Source organism: Neopelma chrysocephalum, unplaced genomic scaffold (genome assembly GCF_003984885.1).
Source record: "Neopelma chrysocephalum unplaced genomic scaffold, ASM398488v2 Primary Assembly neopelma1_63, whole genome shotgun sequence".
Taxonomy (NCBI): Eukaryota; Metazoa; Chordata; class Aves; order Passeriformes; family Pipridae; genus Neopelma; species Neopelma chrysocephalum.
Window position 1 is genome coordinate 8,287,422 of NW_020897720.1, and position 21,777 is coordinate 8,309,198.

The 21,777-nt window shown below is 40.0% G+C and overlaps 1 protein-coding gene across 8 annotated transcripts in view; it reads left to right on the forward strand.

Moving 5' to 3' along the window:
* The window catches only part of EBF1 (EBF transcription factor 1), a 274,437-nt gene that overhangs the window by 192,261 nt on the left and 60,399 nt on the right, over window positions 1-21,777 (forward strand). For 4 of the 8 annotated variants that reach the window (XM_027682769.1, XM_027682772.1, XM_027682765.1 and 1 more), the window contains exons 9-10: window positions 11,665-11,798; window positions 18,983-19,109. In XM_027682769.1, the coding sequence (XP_027538570.1) occupies window positions 11,665-11,798; window positions 18,983-19,109 (261 nt within the window). The remainder of the gene's footprint in view (window positions 1-11,664; window positions 11,799-18,982; window positions 19,110-21,777) is intronic. The other 4 variants (XM_027682771.1, XM_027682773.1, XM_027682766.1 and 1 more) reach the window with 1 other exon arrangement.

Genomic DNA, 21,777 nt, shown 5'->3' on the forward strand with positions numbered 1-21,777 from the left:
ATTATTATTATTATTATTATTATTATTATTATTATTATTATTATTATAATTTTTTTTTCTTATCCACCTTTTCCATCCCAGGTAGTCATTTGTTTGCAGTGTATTTCTGTCCAGGACAGAAATTTAGTTAAACCTTCTTATCACTGGGATGCTTTTCCTACAGAAGAGCCAGATTTTCTACCTTTTCCCTTGGCCCAGGGCCTGGAAACCCAAGGCCGTGCATCGGACCTCGGGCTCTCTGTTGGCAGCTCTGTGTAACCTGTCACAGAGACAGCCTAAGCACAATTTTTTGCACATGATGAATATGGATCTTTGCTGCATCTGGCAGGCTGCAACAATGAATGCAGGAGAGTGTCATTAATAGATAATAAAAGCAGAAAGCAACATTAATGGGAATAAGCTTTTCTTTTACTGGGACTGATTATTACTTTTTTGCTCTTGGGCTGTGACTAGATTGAGCTGCAAATAACAGCTACCAGTGCTGTGTGCATGCATGTGTTTTGTTGTTGGCTGGTTTTTAATCCGAAATATTTAACCATGACATCTTCAAAGTGCAATTGTGTCATACATCCTCATACGCTAATAGATTTCAAAGATGAAGAGCCTTGCTGCTTTATGTTTAGTCATGCCTTCATCTATAAATTTATGGGAGTATTATAGTTTAATGAATTGAACAAGTCCCAGAACAACAACAAAAATGCTCTTTCGTTTGAATTTAGATATAGCATACTTTGTTCTTCAAAAGAATAATAAAACCAATATGTTTCTTTAGTGGTAAACTTCAGGGTAACTTCATCTCACATTACTAATCAAGTACTCAAGGATATGTGTGTGCACATATACATATGTGTGTGTGTGTGTGGTAAATAGGGGCTTTCAGTCGTGGTGTTAGACATCGGCTGAACATTCGTATTCTGATAGTGATAGGCAAGCCTCTGAGAACAGATGGAGCAGAGTTCAGCACAAAGGTTTAATCCTATCAGGATGATTCCTGTATGGCCATCTGGATAATCCGGTGCACAAATTCAGTGCCTGTTAAAAGTACAACGTAGGCCAAGATTAGCGTCACAGATTTTCCACTAGACTTGTTCATATTTGACTTTATGATTCTCAGACTCCAGAAAATTGCATTAGAGAGCCTGTGATTTGTGAGAGAAATCAGATGAGGAATAAGAACTCTTAGGGTACTTGAATTTCCCTTGAAGAAAGTGGATTACAGGCACTCCCTGTCCCTGGCAGGACTGCTTTGTGTTTCTGTGCGGGTTGTTCTGTTTCTGAAAGACGATTACTGTGAGCTCTCTGTTGTGGGCAGACTTTCTCAATTCTGCTGAACAAAGAGACCTCAGCTAAAAATTAATTTTAGGTGGATCTTGTTTTCATCTGGAAAATACATTTTTTGTTTGCTCTAGAATTCACCTCAGGTGAATTTCTGATTGTTGTGCTGTATGACATAGCAGGAGTTTTAACTAATTTTGGGGGAGCACAGTTCTGGGTTTTATTTTGTGATAGTGAAAGATTCCATTAAATTTATTTGATACTAATATTTAGTTTGGCAGTGAGAATTTAGATTTTGATTGAAGTCTGTGTTTCATCTAAAATAATTTCTCTATATCATCAGCTAAACCTTGCCAATGTGGCCATAACATACCAGTGTACATCAGAGCATCAGGGCTCACCCCTGTTGTACTCTGGATGCTGAGCTTTGTACACCTCACAGAGAGGAGGTGCTGTGGCCAAGGTGCTTTTATCTAGTCCCATGTTCTAACTCTAGAGAGATTTGCTGTGACAGATTCATTGTTTTGTTAAGATACTGATAGAAAATAAAAGAGAGAAAACAAGACTAGAGTGAGGGTAAAACAAACCTGGAATTCAGAAATTCACCCACCTGCCCTTCTGTTAGGTTGGGATTCAGCAAAACAGGGTTAACATTCAACAAATGGCTGGTTCCATCCTATAAAATGCTTTGTTGGATCCTGAAGGACCAGTCAGGAAAATTAAGTATTATTTGGAGTATGTGAGCTATGCAGAGATGTTTGTTTTGACAAACTTTTAGGGTTGATTCATATTGCACATTTTGGGCTTCCATTCGCAAGGTTGCCTTTATCCTCACCCAGAAATTGCATCAGTGCAACTATTTTTAAACTTTAGTGCACTTAACCAGATGCAGTCTCCTCTCTGGACATACCTATTGTTTTGAATAGTCATATTTGCTTAGTTGGGCTCTGTAACTTCATCAGCGGAAGTTAAATCAGTGGGAAGCCGTTGAAATTGAAATGAAGGAAGCATTAAGGATTTTTTTCACTGTTTTACTAACAAAACTTTTAAAGTCCGTATTCAGATACAACAGTGCAATCCCATGCATGTATCACACCTTCATCCCCTACATGGTATTGCCTTTGGCTTTGCCTTATCATTCCTGTGCCTTTGCAAGTAACGCCATGGGCTGGAGGAAGGAGTGAAGAAATAGAAGTGCAATAATTTGGGGGCTCATAGGAAAGCATTTGTCTTGCTTCGGGTCAAAATAAGTCTGTGCATCCCTGAAGGAGGAGAGCAGTCACTGGTTTGGTGTTGGGGTCTCAGCAAATGTGGCCCCAGTTGTGGAGCTGGAAGTGCTGCCAACATTTATTAGGCCCTATCCAATATTCTTGGATGTGCTGTTTTATCTCCCAGTCCAGTGCATGTCCCTGTGAACCTGAGCTGCTCAAGAGAACAGAGACTGTGACAGTGCTGGAGCTGAGAGGCTGCACTGATTTAGGTAGGGAGCAATGTTTGGCCAAGGCCACCCACAACAGTTTCTTCATGGTTGACTCAAAATGGAAGTCCTCCAATTCTGGGGCAAAAATAATGAACGCAAAAATCATAGCTCAAAACCTGCACAAAATTTCCTGGGAACGAAAAATCAGAGCAGTGTGGCAAAAAAATTTCACAATAAAATTGTTAGGCTTCTTGAAACGTGTATATATATTTAGAGAGAGAGTACATATATTTTTTTCAAGAATAATAATACCTGTGTTGTTTTTATATATTAATGTTTTGACTGAGCCTACATATTTAATTTAACATAATTTTAACTGTTTTTGCAACATTTCATTTTTCTTGGGGAATTTATTATTTGCCAAACAAACATGACAGACCTCTCTTTGAAGGTCAAGTTTTACTGACTTGCAGGAAGATATTAAGGATTCTGGCTGTTTTATTAATTTTTGGAAAGCTGGAGGTAGCTCTAAAAGTAGAACAAAACAAAACAAAAAAAACAAATAAGCAAAAAAACTCCCAGCACTTCCTCTGTGATGTGAAAGGGTTTAAGAGAATGAATGATAATGCATTTCTTGCAATCATATAGAGATAACTAAATCAATATTTTATGGAAACATTTTAAGTAAAATACACAACAGAGATTTTTTGTAACAGGTCTCCCATTATTCTGGATTGCCTCCTTTTTCCATGCAGTCATTTTTTAGGCACTGATCAACAACTGAGAGCTTTGGAAATCATTAAGGAAAGAGAAACACAGAGGACTCCATAAAATGTAACTTTGCTGGCTGAGGCGTCAGCAAGGATAAAAGAGAAACACTGGCTTAAGTATTGATTGTAGGTGGAATATTATCCCAGGTAATTTACATTTTCAATTCCCATTAATGGGAACTGAGCATCCAAAATGTTAGGCAGAAAATTCACAGCCAAGACCTTTAATTTCACTATTGGAAAACAGAAACAAAGGCAACCTTCCCTCCCTTCCCCCAGCCTGGAGGGCTTGCACGGCGCGTATATTTTTGGTTCAGTGATTTCACCCAGTGCAGATGTCATGAAGAACCAGGAGGAGGTTGCCATTTTTGGCAGGGTGTTGTAATCTTTAAAGCCCGCACATGCTAAGTCCCAAATATCAAGATGCCGTAAAGGAGAGAGCTGGGAAGGGGCAGCAGGGCATCACATCCTCGTGCCTGTGTCGCATAAAGCTGCGTGAGTTATCTGTTGGAGAGGGAAACCTCTGTTACCCTGTTTCCTGCACAGCAGCTGCTTATTGTCAGCAGAGAATAGGAGAGAGAGCCGGCTGTGATACGCGAAAGGAAAGCAGGAAGATCATCACTTTAGTAAGATAAACAGCAAACACATTGTTTAGCTTAAGAGTGAAGATGTAATGCTCTGGTACAATATGTAAAAACACTGACCATTCCCTGAAGTGTCCATGACTGACCCTTTGGGCTGGTCCTGCAGACTGTGCCCATGCAAGCTGGTCTCACAAACTTTGGTTGCTTTCTGCTTGCGCTGGATACAGCTCCAAGAATGCCTCCACATACCAGGCTGGAGTGGCACCTTTGCCTGGGCACCAAACATTTTAGGGTTCACCCTTTCAGCATGCTCAGATTAGGTGAGCAGACTGTGGCAACTCTGCTTCTCAGGAATGAGAACATTATTTTGGGAAAAACAAAATAAACCCACACAAACCCCAAACAATCCTTCCCCTCAACAAAACAGCCCAGCTCAACCCCTGCCCCCCAAATAGTTGGTTCATTCTCTCAAACTAGTAAATTTTGGAAAAACGATAATTTTTGGTTCTGAAAAAAAACCCCACATTTTTCTCATGTTAAAATTGATCTATTAAAGTGCTTAATGTGAAAGATCCAAAAAACCAGTGATCAATGGAATAACCCTTCTCTTCTGTGTAACACCTATGTAAATTTATAATTCAAAAAAGGAAGAAATAATGTTTTTATTCCCTTCTAAGGAGAAACATACCTTGCCAATCTAAAATTGCTGATCAAAAGAGGCCTTGAGCATTCTAACAAGTGCTGCAGAGTACTGTGGGAAAAGAATTTATGTTCAGATCATTCCTGGGCACTGCCTTGCTCAGAGTGACAAACCCTACATGTTTTCAATAGCTGTGAGGTACCTGAGGGAAGATCTACACCAGATGATATAAAAATGCTGTAGATATCCCAGAGTTAGCATGAGCTGTTGCTGTGTTTGACTGCCTCCAACACTGAGCAGCCACAGCACTCAGTTCCTGAGATCAGCGTGTTGGCCTTGGTGTGTTGGTTCTGCTGCTGCTGGTTCCTGTGTCAGGTGTGTCTTGTGTGAGCCCTGCATTGCACAGGGTGGTCCACATGTAACCTCAGTTTGTTTTGAAATGGGAAGCCCCAGCTCCATATACACTGCACAGCTCTTGGCAGCTTTGCATAGGGCACTGCCCAACTATCTTAAAAAATCGAGCTCCTTACTCTGCAACTTCTTCAGCTGGGTTGTTAAGCACTGACTTGAGTGGTTTGTTGAATCACAACTTCAGTAAGTGATGGTTTTGAGTGCTTAAAACTGATTTGTGTTGATGTTCTGAAAAGCAGTAGTTTGGTGAAAGCATTTAACAGGTTGCAGGATCAGACCCATAAACTGTGGGTTAATCTGTGGCTCATTTATTTATTTAGCTGGGAATTAGGTTTTACGCAAGGAAAAAAAAGGAAAATTAAATTAAACTCCAGATATTTTCAGTACTTCCTCTAAGATGAGACATAAATTCCCTGTTCCTCTTAATTTCCAGTTTTAACTGCCTTTATGCAACTCTCCTTGCGTGTCACAATACTCTTAAAGAGAAGAAAAATAAAAGCATGTGCCCCATCATTTAAACTCCTGTTGTGATGCAGCAACTGTTGTCAGAGCCTCATCTATGGAATAATAGAGGATGAAACCACACTTCATGATAAAAACTGCAGGCGAGGTCATTCTTACAGTCACCAGCACAAACTGGATATTAATCATAGAGCAAATACATTTCAGAAGCTAAATAAGAGCAGTCCCAGAGCCCTGCTGATAGCTGTGCATCCCACTAATTCACCTCAGTGAACATTTACCTCTAAGCTCAATTAACCCTTATTCCAAGGCCACCCATAAACTTTGTGGTAAATATGCTTTTTTTCCCCTCTGGCCTCTGTTTTCTATCAGTGGAACAGATCATTTCTGTTGGAGGATAAGAAGCTATCTCTGTTTAGAAATGCAGGTCCCTAATTAAGAGTATGAAATGTCCACTGTGTGTTTATGAGGGACTGGAATTGGTAGATTATTGATTCTGTAAATTCAGATGCTCCTGAGGGTGTCTGTTATTTCTTCTGTCATCAGGCGTTATTTGAGGCAGGTAGAAATGCTCAGAGGGCAGGTGGGTGGGGGTGTAGGGGAGAGCAATTTCCTGGTGCAATTGCCTGCACACAAAGTTGGTTGTTAAACATGTACAAGAAGCTAAGAGGAGACATCATTGCTGTTGTTTAGTTATTATTATTATTGTTATTAGTATTATTAGTACTGTTATTATTCTCCCTGCCAAGCATTGTTCAGAGGCAAATTGGAAATGTGGTAATTAGGCCCTGACTGGTAGTGTAGTACTCGTGTCCTGAGCCAAAGTTCAACGCCCTGAAATGAAATTTAAACCAATTAATCTGTTAGATTTTTATCGCTTGTCCGTGTTTTCTCAGCAATTCCCTCAGCACGTGGCCTTTGATCAACTCTCATACAAAAGCTAAAATGTGTGCCTGCTGCTAGCAAGATGGGGCTGACATTAACATGGCACTCATAAAACAATCAGAGCAGTGAAGCCCTCAAACAAACAGGGCATAGTAATATTTAATAAAAGCGCGCACATAATCTTCAGAATTAGCATTTTGTGCCTTGCAGTACCTTTGGGAGAAGAGCTTTTATTTGTGGAGTGATCATTATTATAACAAAGAAGAGCTACCTAATAATTTCCACTTTAACTCTGCAATATGCCATGAGCATTTCTGAACCATTATGCTAAACTGTGGTGGGGTAATCATTTTATTGTCACAGTTTGAAGGAAGAAAAATCCCCTGTATATCAGTAGCTGGGAGTTGCAGGAACACAGGAACACACCGACACACACTGCACACAACAAAAAACTTTCGGTTTTGCTCCCTGTGTGCTGCAGTTGGTACCTGCCATCCTTTGCATGGAGGGTGACAAGATTTTAACAATGTGTATTCTGAGAAAAGATGAAGACTTCATAAGAACCTCATTTCCCTTGAGGTCATTAAGGACTTTGCTCATAAATCCTTAACATTTATCGATAGAGACCTTAGCTTTGAAGTCAGTGGCAAAATTCCCGTTGGCTTCAATAAGTTTGAGATTGCAGTGCCTCCCTCTGACACCTCTATCTGTGAGCTCGACCTGCAGGAGCAGCACAATGAAACATGTCAGATGTGAACACTGATTTGCCTTGATATTATGCAAAGAAGGAGGGCAGCTCATTAAGACTCAACTGCTGGGCCATTTCAGCAGGTGGAGGATGTGACCACATCACCTTCAGCAAGGAGCTGCAAGGTCTGTGCCTGCAGTTGGAGGGTGATATTTAGTTTTTCCTCAGCCCCACAACTGTTCTGAAAAGATGCAGTGAATGTAATGCTCGCACACTAGAAAGTCTGAAAATCTTGTCTGAGAGTTGGGCTACCAAACTCTTTTTGTTCTGATTGCAATGGGCTTCCAGTTTTTCATTTAAAAATTAAAAAAAGTTTATATGTGTAGGAACGTGTAATTATTCTTTTTTTGGTTATAATTGTTCTCCAGACTTAAAGTCTGTTCATGTTATCAATTCTGTACATGTCACTGCCTTTATTAGAACTGGTCTAAGGTCCTTCACTGTGTTTTTCTATCAGTGAAGCTTCAGACTTTGACTAAAATCTCTTTTTCAACAGAAAAAACTAAATTTTATGTAGCTTATTTCTATTTGTTTTAAAAACACCATTTTAGAAATGATGCTTTGGTGTTACAGAAGGGCATGAGAAGTGATAATATTTTGAAACAAAACATTTTGTTTTTCTTGGAAATATTGAAGAGTGTTTTAGTTGATTTCAGATAGAGATTCTGGAACTTTGCATTCTGGAAAAAAAAGAAAAAGCTCTGTATTTTGGTTTCTCCTCTGACCAAAACAAAATGTAGAAAAAGGTCTCCAAGTGAAAAGATTATTCTGCCTAGCTCTGTTTTTCTAGGGTTGCACAGAAGTAAACACCTTCCAGACAGCACTTTGGAAGTTGCCAAATGATTAACAGAAGAAGTATGAAGAGCTGAGGGCCTGAACTGGCCAGACATTTGTACCAGGGGCATAAATAGAGCTGAGGTCATTGCCTTGCCCCCCTCCCAGTGTTACCTGTGGTGATGCTGCAAATGGGACCCAATTCTTCCATCATCCTTGGTTCTCCAAGCAAAAGGCCTGGGAAGGGCAAAGTTTTAGTAAGACCAATGTCCTGAATGACACTGGTTGTTGCAAATATGTCATTGTATAAACATATTTTGTGCCTTCAAAAACAGGTAGCAGTCTGGATGCCTCCCTCAGCACGTCTCCTCAGGCTTCCTTGGGATGCAGCCCTTGAGTGCCGCATCCCTGGCAGGGCAGCACCTTTCTGCAGCCCTTCCAATCTGTATAGACACTTGCATTGTAAAACAAGAGCAGCTGTGTGGGGAAAGTTGGGAGGTCCCACTGTTTTTTGTGATATGGGAAAATAATGCCCTGAAATCTTTTGGGAATGGACAGCGCTCTCGCTCCGTCTCATTCTGTGCCTGCAAAGGGTACCATCCTGTCCTGCTTATTAAACCACCAAGTCCTGCCTTTTCATCCTCAGAGGAGATGTCCTGGGCTATTGCCAGCAGTGTTGATGAGGCACTGATTCAGCACAATTTCTACATATTTAAATGAGATTACACGTGTGATTGGTCACATTGACTTTGCGGGCGCGAGTGTCCCAGTGAACAACTCACAGCCCCAGTTCAACTCAGAGACCTGTGTCTGCCAAAGTCCCCCAGCTGCCATGGATGAGACTTGGCATGTATTTGATAGGAATCAAATACATGTAGAAAGTATCAGAATCAAATACACGAGGAGAACAGACAGTGCAGCACCTTGTACCCCTGAGTGCAATGCAGGTACTGCAAAGAACATCACAAGGTAAATACAAGAACTTTTGTGGGGACCTGTAACTGCACAGTGGTATCTTGCTTTTATTTTAAAGATGAATTGAATTATAATTTTGAATCGTAGAATCATTTACTTTGGAAAAGACCTCTAAGATCAACGAGTCCAACTGTAAACCCAGCACTGCCAAGCCCATCACTAAACCATGTCCCCAAGTGCCACATATACACTGCTTTTAAATACCCCCAGGGATGGTGACTAAACCTCTTCTCTGGGCAACCTCTTCCAGTGTTTGACAACCCTTTCAGCAAAGCCTGCATATGTTTTCTGTTAATGGCTTATGGTCTCAAATAGTTTTTATTCACTGGTATTTAGGAAAAAAATGTTGCTTGTAGTCTTTAAGAAAAGTAGCTCATTCTCTGACACATGGGAAACTGATTATCTTTGGGTTTTATTGTGGGGGGTTGTGTCCACAATCAACTGGGAATACTGGAAAGGGTGTAATTTGGAAGTGATTTTAATTTTTATTTATGAAAAAGTTTGATCCTATGAAAGGGCTAGATGGCATTTTGAAAAGCTGCTTTCACTGTAAATCTGTTGCTGTGAGCTTGGCTGAAGGGAAAGCATTTGCTTTTGGACATTGCAATGGTTTTTATACACAGTTTTATCCAAGTAACTTGAATCCAAATTAAACATATTGAAGTTACTTCTGTGTGCGCGCTACATTTTCGTGACGATACTGTTGGGATGTTTCTTTTGTTAGCTCATGTAAAAGTTAATGGCTGTGCTCTGCCGAGTTTGGAGTAGGGTAATGATTCTTTTTCTGCCTGTTTGTGTTTTTCACTGGAGCTGGCATCCCCATCAGCTTAAGTAGTGGAAAAGTTTGTGCCTGACACTTACAACCTTTCGTAGGTAAGGGCAGGGTCTGTTTGCTCCCCATACATGCCTGCCATCCCCGGTGCTGTGAGTGCAGCAGCGTCCACAGAAACACTCACTACTCAGGGTGACTCAACAGCTCCCTTTCCAGCTCCCTCCTGCTTCCCAGCTCCGCGCCCACCCGCCCTGCCCCGGGGCTGGGAGGAAGGACCTTCTCAGCAGCCACATTGACTCTTGCAATTAGCTTCAACCAACCAGAACTTCACTAAATAATCATAAAGATGCACAGGGTCTCTTTAGCACTTTATGTCTGGAGCATTTTAAATTAGGCTTCTGTGAATGAGTTAATTTTCTGTCTTTACAATTAGAAGAATTTAGGACAGGGGCTGTGCCTCATTAAGTAATTCACCACACAGCCACATTAAGTAACTCATGGGTGCAAGGGTGTTATCCTGTATGGTGCTAACATGTGGGTGGCTTTCACACTCCTATCTTCCTAGTAAATCCTTACTAGGATGAAGTGCCTGAGTGCTCTTCCTTCAGAACATCATCAAATACTCCAAGTCACAAACCAAATTAGCAGCTCAGCCAGCCTTCCCACCACGTAGCAATTCATGGCCAAATGCCAGCAACCCTAAAAGGAGAGGTACATATGCATACATACATATATATATTCATACATATATTTTCAGCTAATGAAGTTCTGCTGGTTGACATTGCAGAGTCAGAACAGGCAATGGCAGCCCTTCATGAGTTTGCAGTACAGCCAGTCCCTTCCCTCTGCTGAGGCCTGAGTTCATACCTAAAGAAAAGAATCTTTCTTTCCAATGCTGATGTTGACTGGTGGAGTTAGGCTGCTCCTTCAACCTGTTTTTCATTACTAATAAAATTACTGCAGTACCCACTTTACTTAAATGTTACCTAATGGTGTGATGTGATGTTCTCATCTCATGCTGGCTGATCAAGGAGAAGTTGGTGGCATTTGGGGTGGAGTGGCTTCTTTTCATCAACCTGTGTGACCACCATGAGACTCCACAGCAAAAACTTACCCAGGGCTTTTTGCCTAACTTAAGTCATGTTATTCCTGTTGCTTCAGGACAATTAAATTCTGAGTTACCCCATTACTGCAGAGAAGGAGAATCAGTGTGTGGGTGTTTATATTGCCCTAGCCCACCAATATTTGAGCTGAGCCTGCTTCTGCTTACATCATCTTAAACCAGAAGTTCTACTCCAAGATTTAAGGTGACTACTTTGAGCAGTGCCTCTCATTTATCCCGTAGATGCAACGCAACTGGAATGACTGGATGGCAGGGCTGTGGGGTTTGGTGTGGGGTTTTTTTGTAGTAGCCAAAGCATTAATCATGGCAGGATGCTTTAATACTCGAACAACCTGGATCTGATTGCAGAATAGTTAAAGAAATGCTGAGGGTTACACCCTCTATTATTTAGCCAATATTTTCCATAATATTTATGGGAGTTTCCTCGATGAATTTGGGTTCTGATAGATAACAAAGAAGACTTACCAGTGATTGTTTTATTAACTCAGATCATGCACATTTCATATAGAATAAAAAAAGGGATTTGTCCTGATTTCCAATTGGTCTCTGCCCATCATGCTGTGATTTTTTTTGTTAATGTAGGATTAAAAAAATTTTTTTTAACGCAGATAATAAAACCAAACAGAAATTAATTGAGAAAAAAAATGCTTCCAAAGATATAGTTTGAGGTCATGCACATGTACTAGAAAGAACATGATTGCTGAAATCTTTTTGTTAGTAAGGGGGGAAATGAAAGCTCCTTTTATTTTATTTTTCTCACGTCTTCTATCATTAAAATCCGGTTCTAACAGCAGAATACTTCTCTTTTTCATGTGTGTTGAAAAGCAGCTACACCATGTATCAAAGCCATCAGTCCAAGTGAAGGATGGACTACAGGAGGTGCCACTGTCATCATCATAGGAGACAATTTCTTTGATGGGTTACAGGTCATATTCGGCACCATGCTGGTTTGGAGTGAGGTAGGTGTTGTCTGAACGGTAATGTCTAATAGCTTTGTCTCGCTTATAGCCAGCCTGTCCTTTCTCTATGCCACATGCTAAATCAGCAACAAATGTTGAGACATGAATCCTTTCCTCATTCAGGTTTATGAAAATAATTAGTCAAATTTACCTGTGGCAGAAATCCATTATAGCCAGGGGATTTGCATCTCCTCTCACCGGCCCAGAGTTTAGCTCAGTGGATTTTATTACAAGAAAAGGGAAGGATAAATGCCTACGTGAATAATTCTGCATTTAGCACTACAATAGCTAAGGGCCCACAGGAAACAAACATTTAGGTGATCCTGCTTTCCAGGGAAATTGGCTGCTTGCAGCTACAGCTCAATGAGGTGGAGATTGCAGAAATACAGCACCTCTGAATAGCACATCCTTAAAGTGTGGATGCTTGATCATAATTGCAACCAAATACACTGTATTTTATCCACAGTGGGCTCATCATATTTAGCAGGGGCCCCTGTGGTTTTCACAGTAACCTTTTTTTTTTGTTTCTTACCCACTTTTTGCCATCGCTATTTCTTCCAGTTCCTTAAATCCTCTTTTCTCCCTGCACATAATTAATCATGGGTTCTGGTATTCCCCAAAAGCCTGTGAAAAGTTAAAACCCAGGCAGCTTCGCCCGAGCAGCCACATCCAGAGTGCAGGGCCATAGAAGCCATGGCAGAGCTCCCCACGGGCACAGGGAGGCAGCTCCAAGGAAAGGTTTACCTTTTGCATTTATGGCTCTTCAAAAGCATTTTGGAAGTTTAACAAGAAATTGTTGTTTTCATTATTTTAATACTGAAATAAACATGCTAACCAACAAACCAGCCTCTCTAAAGTATCTGTACAATGCTTCCCAGTAACGAGAGGATCTTCTGCTGCTTTAACTCATGTCCTGTAACTATTATATCAACAGTATAGCTTAATTCATACTCAGCACATTCCCCTTACTGATTCCATTGCACATATGGCAGCATTTTTTCCATGTGAAGAGTATTCTCTAATGTCCTTCATGGGCTTCACTGTTCTCTCTCCCTCTCTCATCCTTCCACTTGAGGACAAGTGTGGATGAAAGGGCATTCCAGAAAAGGAGATATAGTAAATGAGCCCTATTCTGAAGCCCTTATGTGATCATGAAAGTGCCCCCTGGGTCCAGTGTAAGCATCTTGTGTGTTAGTATTGAAGCCATTATGTCTACAGACATTTAACAGGGAAAGGTGAAGAGGCTGGGAGGAAAGTGCTCTGATTTCGGTACTGCAGAATTGGATCTTTCATTATAAATCTTGATTCTATTTATTAGAAAAAGCCATTAATTGGCAATTTCTAATCTCAGGAGAGTGAGTGCTGGTCAAAACATTGTTGCTGATGGTTGCAAGGCCTTGTCATAAAATTAATAATATTAGAGAAGGTCCAGACCAAAGCCAGTCTGTTGGCTGTGAATGCTGTAAGGGGCTGCAAGCTGGTTTTGAGTGAAAAATGTGTCACTGTCTCTCCCTTACAGAATTGCTCCTTATTTCATAACCTATGAGAGGAGTAGAAAATCCTATAGGGGAAGAGAAATTCTTTCTAAAAGCAGCAGACAAACATGATAAACAAGTGCAGAAATGCATGAGCTGTCTGAGTGATCCCTAAATAATAGTGATCTATAAATAATTCAAATTACACATACAAGCCACCTATGAAGTACAAAATAAGTTCTTTCATTTGCCTTCCCATTTCTAAAAATGTCTAGAGCATTTTCAGTACCCATGAAGAATATTTTTGTTTTATTTTAAGAGTATAAAATTGAACTGTCAATCCTCTGAATTTCAGTCCATTTTAAACTTGGAGCAGGTTCATCCTGAGTTGCCAGTCAGGCCCAGTTTTAAGCAAACCTGGCCAGGTTATTTTGTCATTGAATTCTGGATGAATTTTAAAGTTCATCCAGTGGTTTTATGAATCCAAAGAAAACATAATTTTAACTGAGCTGCAGAAAATCCCAAACAAAACCAGATAGGCAGTAACTAAAGAAAAAGAGTGAGTCTTGCAGAGCATTTTCACATGGATTTTTCTAGCTTCACTTTCAGTTATAATTGCAGGTGGTTTGGGGAATGAAGTCTAATATTTAAATTAAGCATCATTTTGCTACAGACTTTTCATGGGACCTTGGGCAAATCACATAATCTCCTTAAAGTTCAATTCCCTTTCTCTAACACAGTAATAAGATTAGTCACCTTCTTTGGAGAGGTGCTGTGAAGATAATTATCGTAAAGGTCCTATATTACTCAGATTTTATTATAGCAAAATCCATGTAAATACCTGAGCTGCATGGATATTTAAAATATAAATCCTACCACAGCTCAGAAGCAGAGTTAAAAGCAAAAAAAAAAATATTGTTCATTTGAAGAGTGTTTGTTGCTGTCAAGCAGTATATGTTATAAATAATTTGAAATGTAAATAATATATTTTTAATTTATTTTACATGTATTCAAGTTTTGTAATTGAAATATTTATATGCTTGAAATGGAGTTGACTGTGTTAAAAAAAAGGAGGTTTAAAATGGTTTCTGAAACACATATTTATTATTTAAACATATATTTTAGCTGTAAACAGTCTAACATAATTGCAACCTTTCTCAGCCAGGGAGAACTAAATAAAAACTTAATTTGTCACATTAATTTTGTGCAGAAATGCAGATACCCTAAGCCAGTAGGTTCAATTAATCCGTACCTCCCATATTACTTTATGAAAATGACTTTAAGAGCTTGTGATATTTTTAGAATTCAGCAAAATGGGCCACCTAATGCCTTTTTTTTCCAAGGGACTTTCGTAACCGACAAACAAACAGGGTTGGTATATCGTGTGCACATGCTGAATCTGGACAGACAACTCCCAGCAAATAGTCTGTTTGCCAGACAGACTCTGCCTGTCTGTTTGTGCAGTCCACAGACAGACAGAGCTGTTATTTGTAGGTTTTTACCCAGGTTCTGGGGCTGTGCGTTATTGCAAATATTCCAAATAGGAGCTGCTGATAAGAATCCTCTGTTGTTTCTCTCTCTTATGGGGTGCTGAAAATCCAAGAGTCAAGTTTCAGGGCAAATACAAGATTGTGAAGACAAAATTAGTTTCTTATAAATATTCCACAATATTTGCTTAAAATGAACTATTTCTTCAAACATTTTCCTGCCAAGAACATTCCTCCAGCTGTACAGTCAGCTGGAAACAACTTCTTTTTCTTTTATATTAAGAAAAGATGAAGCACTGAAACATCATTTTTTTTTTTACCTTTGTACAGCACAAAAACAGAGGATGATTTTTTGGTTTGGTGGTTTGTTGTTTTTTTGGGGTTTTTTTACTGCTGCTGAATCAAATTCTGTGACATAGTTTTTTATTTTGCTTTTTATGTTTGTTATTGATTTTGGAAGTCTCTGTTTTTGAGTGCTTATTTTGGAGCTCTGACTCATTTTTAAAAAATGAGTAGGCACCCTCTTTTTGCAAACCAGGGCTTATTAAGCAGTATCTGGATGCCCAGAATTGAGGCATGCAAAGTCATTGGTCGTTTTTTAAAATATAGGCACCTTAAGGGTTCTGTTCTCGCTGAAAGCTGTCATTACCTTCAGTTGGTGGGATTTTTCTTCATTCCTGTCCTAATGGTCCTCTTCACACAGAGTCAAAGTCAAATTTATGACTGATTGTCACCATTTCCCTAACCACAAACCAGAGCTCAAGCATGCAAAAATAAACTAGTGACTCAGATTAATGACATCTCCTTAAAAAATGTCACTTTTAAAAAAAGAAAGTAACCTGGCACTCTGGAGAGTGTGAAATGATGCTGTATCACACAAGAATGTCTAGAATATAGTAACAAACCACAGAAAGAGGTTTGTTGTACACATTCAACCCAAATGTGTTTTGGATTTTGAAGGACATGCACCTCCCACCATTCTGAAGATCTCAGGTTTTAATGCAACCCACTGCATGTCCCAGATGAGATGTAGGAATTTATACCAAACAGCTATAATGCAGTTGCCAGGTAGCTTTATGTCCAGCTCCATTTCTCACTTTGCTAAATGCTGGAATGGAGGAGGAAGATGGATCTGGGATTTTGGCCGGTGGGTTCGTGTCCAAATCACAGGCTAATACCTTGCTCAAGATTTACATTTAAAAAATGTATTCATAAATGTACATAACTAATGTTCCAGAATTCTTGGTTCTTGGCATGTCATTGCTATGGTTGTTTTTATGCCTGTTAATCCACCAACAGTTCCCAGCTGAGGTGAGAACATACAACTGGTCATGCTGGGCCACACGAGGAGGTTCATCTTGCTCAGTTTCTTGTTTTTGGCATTGGGCAAGGACAGATGTCTGTAAAACAAATGGGGTGAGCATGTCATGATGCTTCACCAAAACTCTCTACCAGTCTCCAACTGTTTGGGGCTCAGAGGCTTCCAGAAGTGGTGTCTTTACTTTTAATATCCCTGGATGGTAATAGCTTGCCTCTTCCAGATGCTTTACGTGAAAATATGAGGCAGATTATGTCTTGAAGTGTGAAAGGATGGTAGGGAAAGGTGGAGTGAGTTCCCAGTGTCAGACCACAGGTTGACAATGTACAGAAGAAAGCATCCCATAATCCTGGAGTTATTGAAGTCAAGGGCAGATTTGCTTTTGCTGTGGGTGGGCCTGGAGTGCCCAGAGCTGTGCAGCACCATTGGGTCATGGGGATTGCAAAATGGGGCCAGGGCAATTTGGAAAGCTGGTCCCAGTCCTTAGCACAGATCCTGGCAGCTCTGTGGAATCAGAGTTTGAGACTGAAGGTGGGTTTCACAGGGCAGGTTACCATGCATAAGGGAATATTGTTTGTCCCTTACAGACAATTTCTTGATATGACAGCAATATAGGGAACTCCTGGTATGTAACCAAGCTGTCCAGTTCCCCTCTGTGTGCATGAGAACTGAAGGCTGATCCAGAAAAAAGGTCCTCCTAGCTCAGCACCGTGTCCCTGACAGTGGGCAGGGACAGATGGTAAGGAGAAAATCTAAAGGAAGAGGCACATGTATTCTCCTGGTATACCTCCCAGGCTTTAGTTCCAGAGAAGAGAGGAATAAAATACATCCTGAGCATCCTAAACCATAGGACTTCAGACATAATGTTCACCCTTTGGGAATGTGTGGGCGACATTATTGTATATTTGTGGTTTTAAACATAGTTAAACTTATTTACTTCAGAGCACAAAGGAAAACCAAACTGTTTGTGGAGAACAAACCAGGAAACTTGCCTAACTCTCCCCAGCTCTCTGTAACAATGGACCATAAATAGGTCAGACGTTTCTTGGGAACCAGGGAAGATGAGTATTGGAAAATGCCACAAATTATGTTTAAGGAACATTAAAGTGGTGACAGACCAGTAAATGCTGGGAAATTCAAAGATACAACCAGAAGCTGCCTGTATGGCTCATGCCAGAATGGGGGTGAGGGACAGAAGGCTCATGCTGATGTAGTAAGATGAGCATTTTAACCTTTACTATTAAAATCCTTGGCTGTTTTCACAAGTATTTTTTCCCTAAAAATGCCAAAAAACTTTTCTCGTCTTGCCAGTTCACCCAGTTAACTAGAACCGATTGAGGATGGGATTTATCTCAGTTATTTTTGGCTGCCTACAGTTAAGCATCTAGTCCAAACTTGTCATCTTGGTTCACTGGAGAAAGGTAGATGCTTCCATAGAGAGGCTCATCCCAACATGAGTGAGAGGTGTCTAAAGCACTGGAAATCAATTGCTATTTGACAGAGCTTTCTGCCTCTGCTGACTGTTGAGGGCATGGAGAGAATTGACTTGGACTTTTAGGCTTAGGTCAGCCCAACTGTAAGACAACTCAGTTTAAGTAAAAGCATTCCTTGGAAGTTTGGTTTTGTTTCTGTTTTAGTTTTGTTATTTTTTTTTAACTCAGTTGATAGAGTGAGTAATTTAGAAAAAAAAAAGGCAAGTTTCTTTTAAAAACAAATAAGTTTCTAAATCACATAATTTTGAAGCAGAGCCTTAAAACATGTTCTTTGGAGCTAACAAACAATGAGACATTAATCCTTCCATGATAATTTCTAATATGACATATGGCTTCTGGCTTCTGTAGATCTGAATAACTTTTGGAGCATTTGATGCTGGTAGTTTTGGTTTTAATGTTCAGCTTGATTTAATATTAATTTTCTTAATTTAAATATGGAGAGCTTCCTACTGTGTATGCCATTTCCCTCCGTAGCACAGATGGCTCTCAGACAGATAATACTCTCCTTCCTGTACCCTAAACAAAGAAGTGGTTAAAAGTCTGGTTTTTGGTAGGACCTTACAACAATGCTGAAACATTTGGTTCCTAGTAAAATAAGGTTAAAATTAGCTTTTTATTTAAAAAATCTATTGAAATTTATTCCTTAATCCAGCATATGATTCAATTAAGATCATATAGCAGTTGACTGTCTGGATGGGGTGTTCATGGCTTTGCTCACTGTCAAGGTGGGTTATGGTCTTGTCTTGTTTGCCTCTTTAGAGGTGTGTTGATGTGCCACAGTCAGAGGATTATCCATGTGCCAGAGCTGTATCTTTGTTGCTGGACACAGCCGTGTCACCTTTTCTATGTACCTCTTTTTACTGTTCTTGTCAGAGAGATTTGAGTTAACCTGCCACGAGTTGGTGAACTCCTAGATGGCTCTACTATTATTTTCAGAGACTATGTCTTAAATCCAGTCCAGAATTTAAAACCCTGGGCTTGGGCTGTGCAGTGAATCTCAGGCTGGGTTTTTGCTGTGCCATGTCCACACGTGTAACCACGTGTCGTTTATCAATCAGGTTTGTTGGACATTGTCATGACCTCAGTGTCCACCTGAGCAAATGCAGGCATCCTGCTGCTGTAACTGAAGTTATTGCATTAAACCAGGACTAATGCTTGTACTAGCAAGCAAGTGCCTGCCATGTATGAGAACAGAAATAATGTTGTTATGGCTGAGGAAGAGAATGCTTGTAAATATTGTAGTCACTGGCTTTTGTGTGGGTTACATCAAGATTGTATTCAAACATTGACAGGTTAATTACATGTTTCAAAGCTTGTTTACTATGATCTGAGAGGAAACTGTTATTAAAGTAGTGTTCAGCATCTAACAGTGCTTTTTTTCTTTCTTCTCCCTTCTCAATGTTTTCTCTAGCTGATTACTCCACATGCCATCCGCGTACAGACGCCTCCCCGACATATCCCAGGGGTTGTAGAAGTCACATTGTCCTACAAGTCTAAGCAGTTTTGTAAGGGAACGCCTGGAAGATTCATTTACACAGGTAAGGATGCTTTAGTAGTACTAGATACAAGGTGGAGAAAAAGGGTAGGCAATGTATTGCACTTGCAAGGGTATGTATCACACTTCTGCTTTCATCATTTTATTATTTTGGCTGAGGACATCATTGAAGGCTCCAATTTGAGGTTGGATTCAAAAATGGGTGACTGTGGGGATGAGTCTGAAAACATGCCAGTGTGGGATTTTTGCTTGCTTGTTTGTCCTCGCAATGGGACAGCTTTTTACCCAGGAGGGGGGAGGAAGGAGGGAAACAGATACTTTTGTACTTAAAAAGAGGAAGAGTGCAAGCACATAGAGCCAGACACACTAGTGGAATCACAAACCTGCCTTCCAAGAAGGATCCTGCTAAATATCTTCATCTCATGTTGTCCAGCAAGTGTTGGAAGTGTTCAAAGCAGGCGCCTGTTTACCTGCGCATCTCACCAGAACACACTTGTCTCTGACTTCCAGGGAGCTTAAGCAGCTCTCATCCCAGCCCATGCTGCAGATACAGTGACTTGCAGTGTGTTTTGGGATGGTCTCCCTCACTTGAGGCCACTAAGTCGAATGACTTGGCCTGAAGAATTATTAACAAAACCTCCGCACTAGGACATTGCAGATGCTGTCAATGTTAAATCACTCTCAGTAGTTGTAAGAATGGCCTAGAAAACAAATCAATTAGCAGCCTAACTTTTTAAAAAGAATGTGTATCAGTGATCCCTCAGAAGGTGTGCATGCTACAAGAATTAATGATTTTGTCCAGGTTTTGATGTTCTTGTTGTTCACACTTGAGACAGGGCTACTGCTGTAATTGTTTGCCTGCACTGTGGTTCAACACAATCCAATGCAATTCACTTCCTCGTCCTTGATTTTCCCTGAAACTTTAAGAACAAGATATATCATAAATACTTGTGACTATGAGGCATCCTGAATTCCACTGGGCTGAATTCCAATATTGCTCCAGCTGTCAATTTATACACAGGGACTCAAGGCAGAGGAGAAAATTCTGTGCTCCAGCTGGGCAGCAAAGCTCTCATTTGAATTTTCTTAACACTAAGGAAGTTGAAGAAAGGTGCCTTATAAAGCTCTGTTGTCTTTTTCAAATACCCTCTCCCCCAGTTGGGATTATGCACTGGGTTTCTTTAAACTGGCTCTTAAAATGTTCAGGTATTGCCTTGCTGGCCAAGAAACAGGCACTTGAGGAGGCTGTGTGTGTTTATTTGTGAGCATTATGATTTCAACAATGTGTGGGAAATCTGTATATTGGACAATACACACCATATCAAAAAAGTCATTCAGCGTTTGACTGTGTTGGAACAAATGAAAAAGCAAAGGGTCGAATTGCAACTGGTGCAAATTGATGGTGTGTGACATGTAACACATGAGAGTGTCGGCCAGAACTCTGGACTGTGACCATGAAGCCTTTCCCTCCGCACTTTCTTACTTGCAGTAAGTTATGCTCTGCTTTCTGTCGCCTCACTGGAGTGACTGCACCTGGGCCTGGTGAAATGGCAGGTATGCATGTGGAAGGAGAAGAAAGGGGGGAAACCCGCACCCCTCGACTTTGCAAAGAAAGTTTTTATGATTTTTTGGGGAGATTTAAATGTAAGAATGGCTTGGACCCATTTTGGTGTTGCTTTCGGGTCATCGTTAATTAGCTTTTCCAGTAAAAAGGAGGGCAGCAGTTTAGCTTATCTACCCAGAAGCAGATGGCTGAATGTGGAAATAAGGTGCCCCAGTAGGGAAAGTGTTTCCATATATGCATTTTCAGGTTGGTGTTATAAAACACATTATTTTTAATACAAGAAATGAAAGTTATGAAATACTAAAAAATAATGGTAAAATCAAAGGTGATGCGGTTCATGAACAATTCTCTTACTTATGTAGTTACTTACGGAGTTACAATAGATACAGAAAAGCTATTTTAACTTAAATCCTACCTCACACAATTTGCATTTTCCTTTTAGAGGCAGCCTGAACTTGAAAGTGGCTTTTTAAAAAGGACTAAATGAAACTAAAATAAAAACAATTAATGCATCCTGACCTTCAGAAGTGCCTTCCAGCCCTTTAAACAAAATGCAGGTTCAGTACACGCCTGCCGATTAGTTTTAGTTAATTGAAAATTATAGGATTGACCCAAGAGGAAAATTTTGTTTGCACTCCAATCACTTTTACAAATTAAGGAAAATTACCACAATTTTGTTTAGCTAAGGTTTCACACTGAGTTCACGAAATTAGCTCAGCCATCCCAACAAAGTCAGCACTTTGTTAGTGAGCACTAGAAAAAAACTAATAGTCTATGGTGTGTACAAACGAAGCATAGAGAAAGCTATGATGCTTTAGAGAACTAGGCCAAGTGGTTTTAATTAGGATTATTGGTTCATTGTAAGTTTTGAAGAACAATCAAACTAGCAGATTAGCTGTTTCTTTTAAAGCTAGAATTTCTTGCCATTCATTTTTCCCATGAGAACTTGTTTTAACTCCCACATAGCACTATTTTTTTCTTTTTTTTTCTCCTTTTTTTTTTTTTTTTTTTTAACGAGGCCTGCAGGAAATGGACCAATTGGAAGTTGGGATACAGTAACATTCCCCAGCATCACTCCAGCCGATGGGAGTTTTTCACAATGTTCTTCAGTGAACTCAGTGTTCTGGAACATATTACAAAACCACAG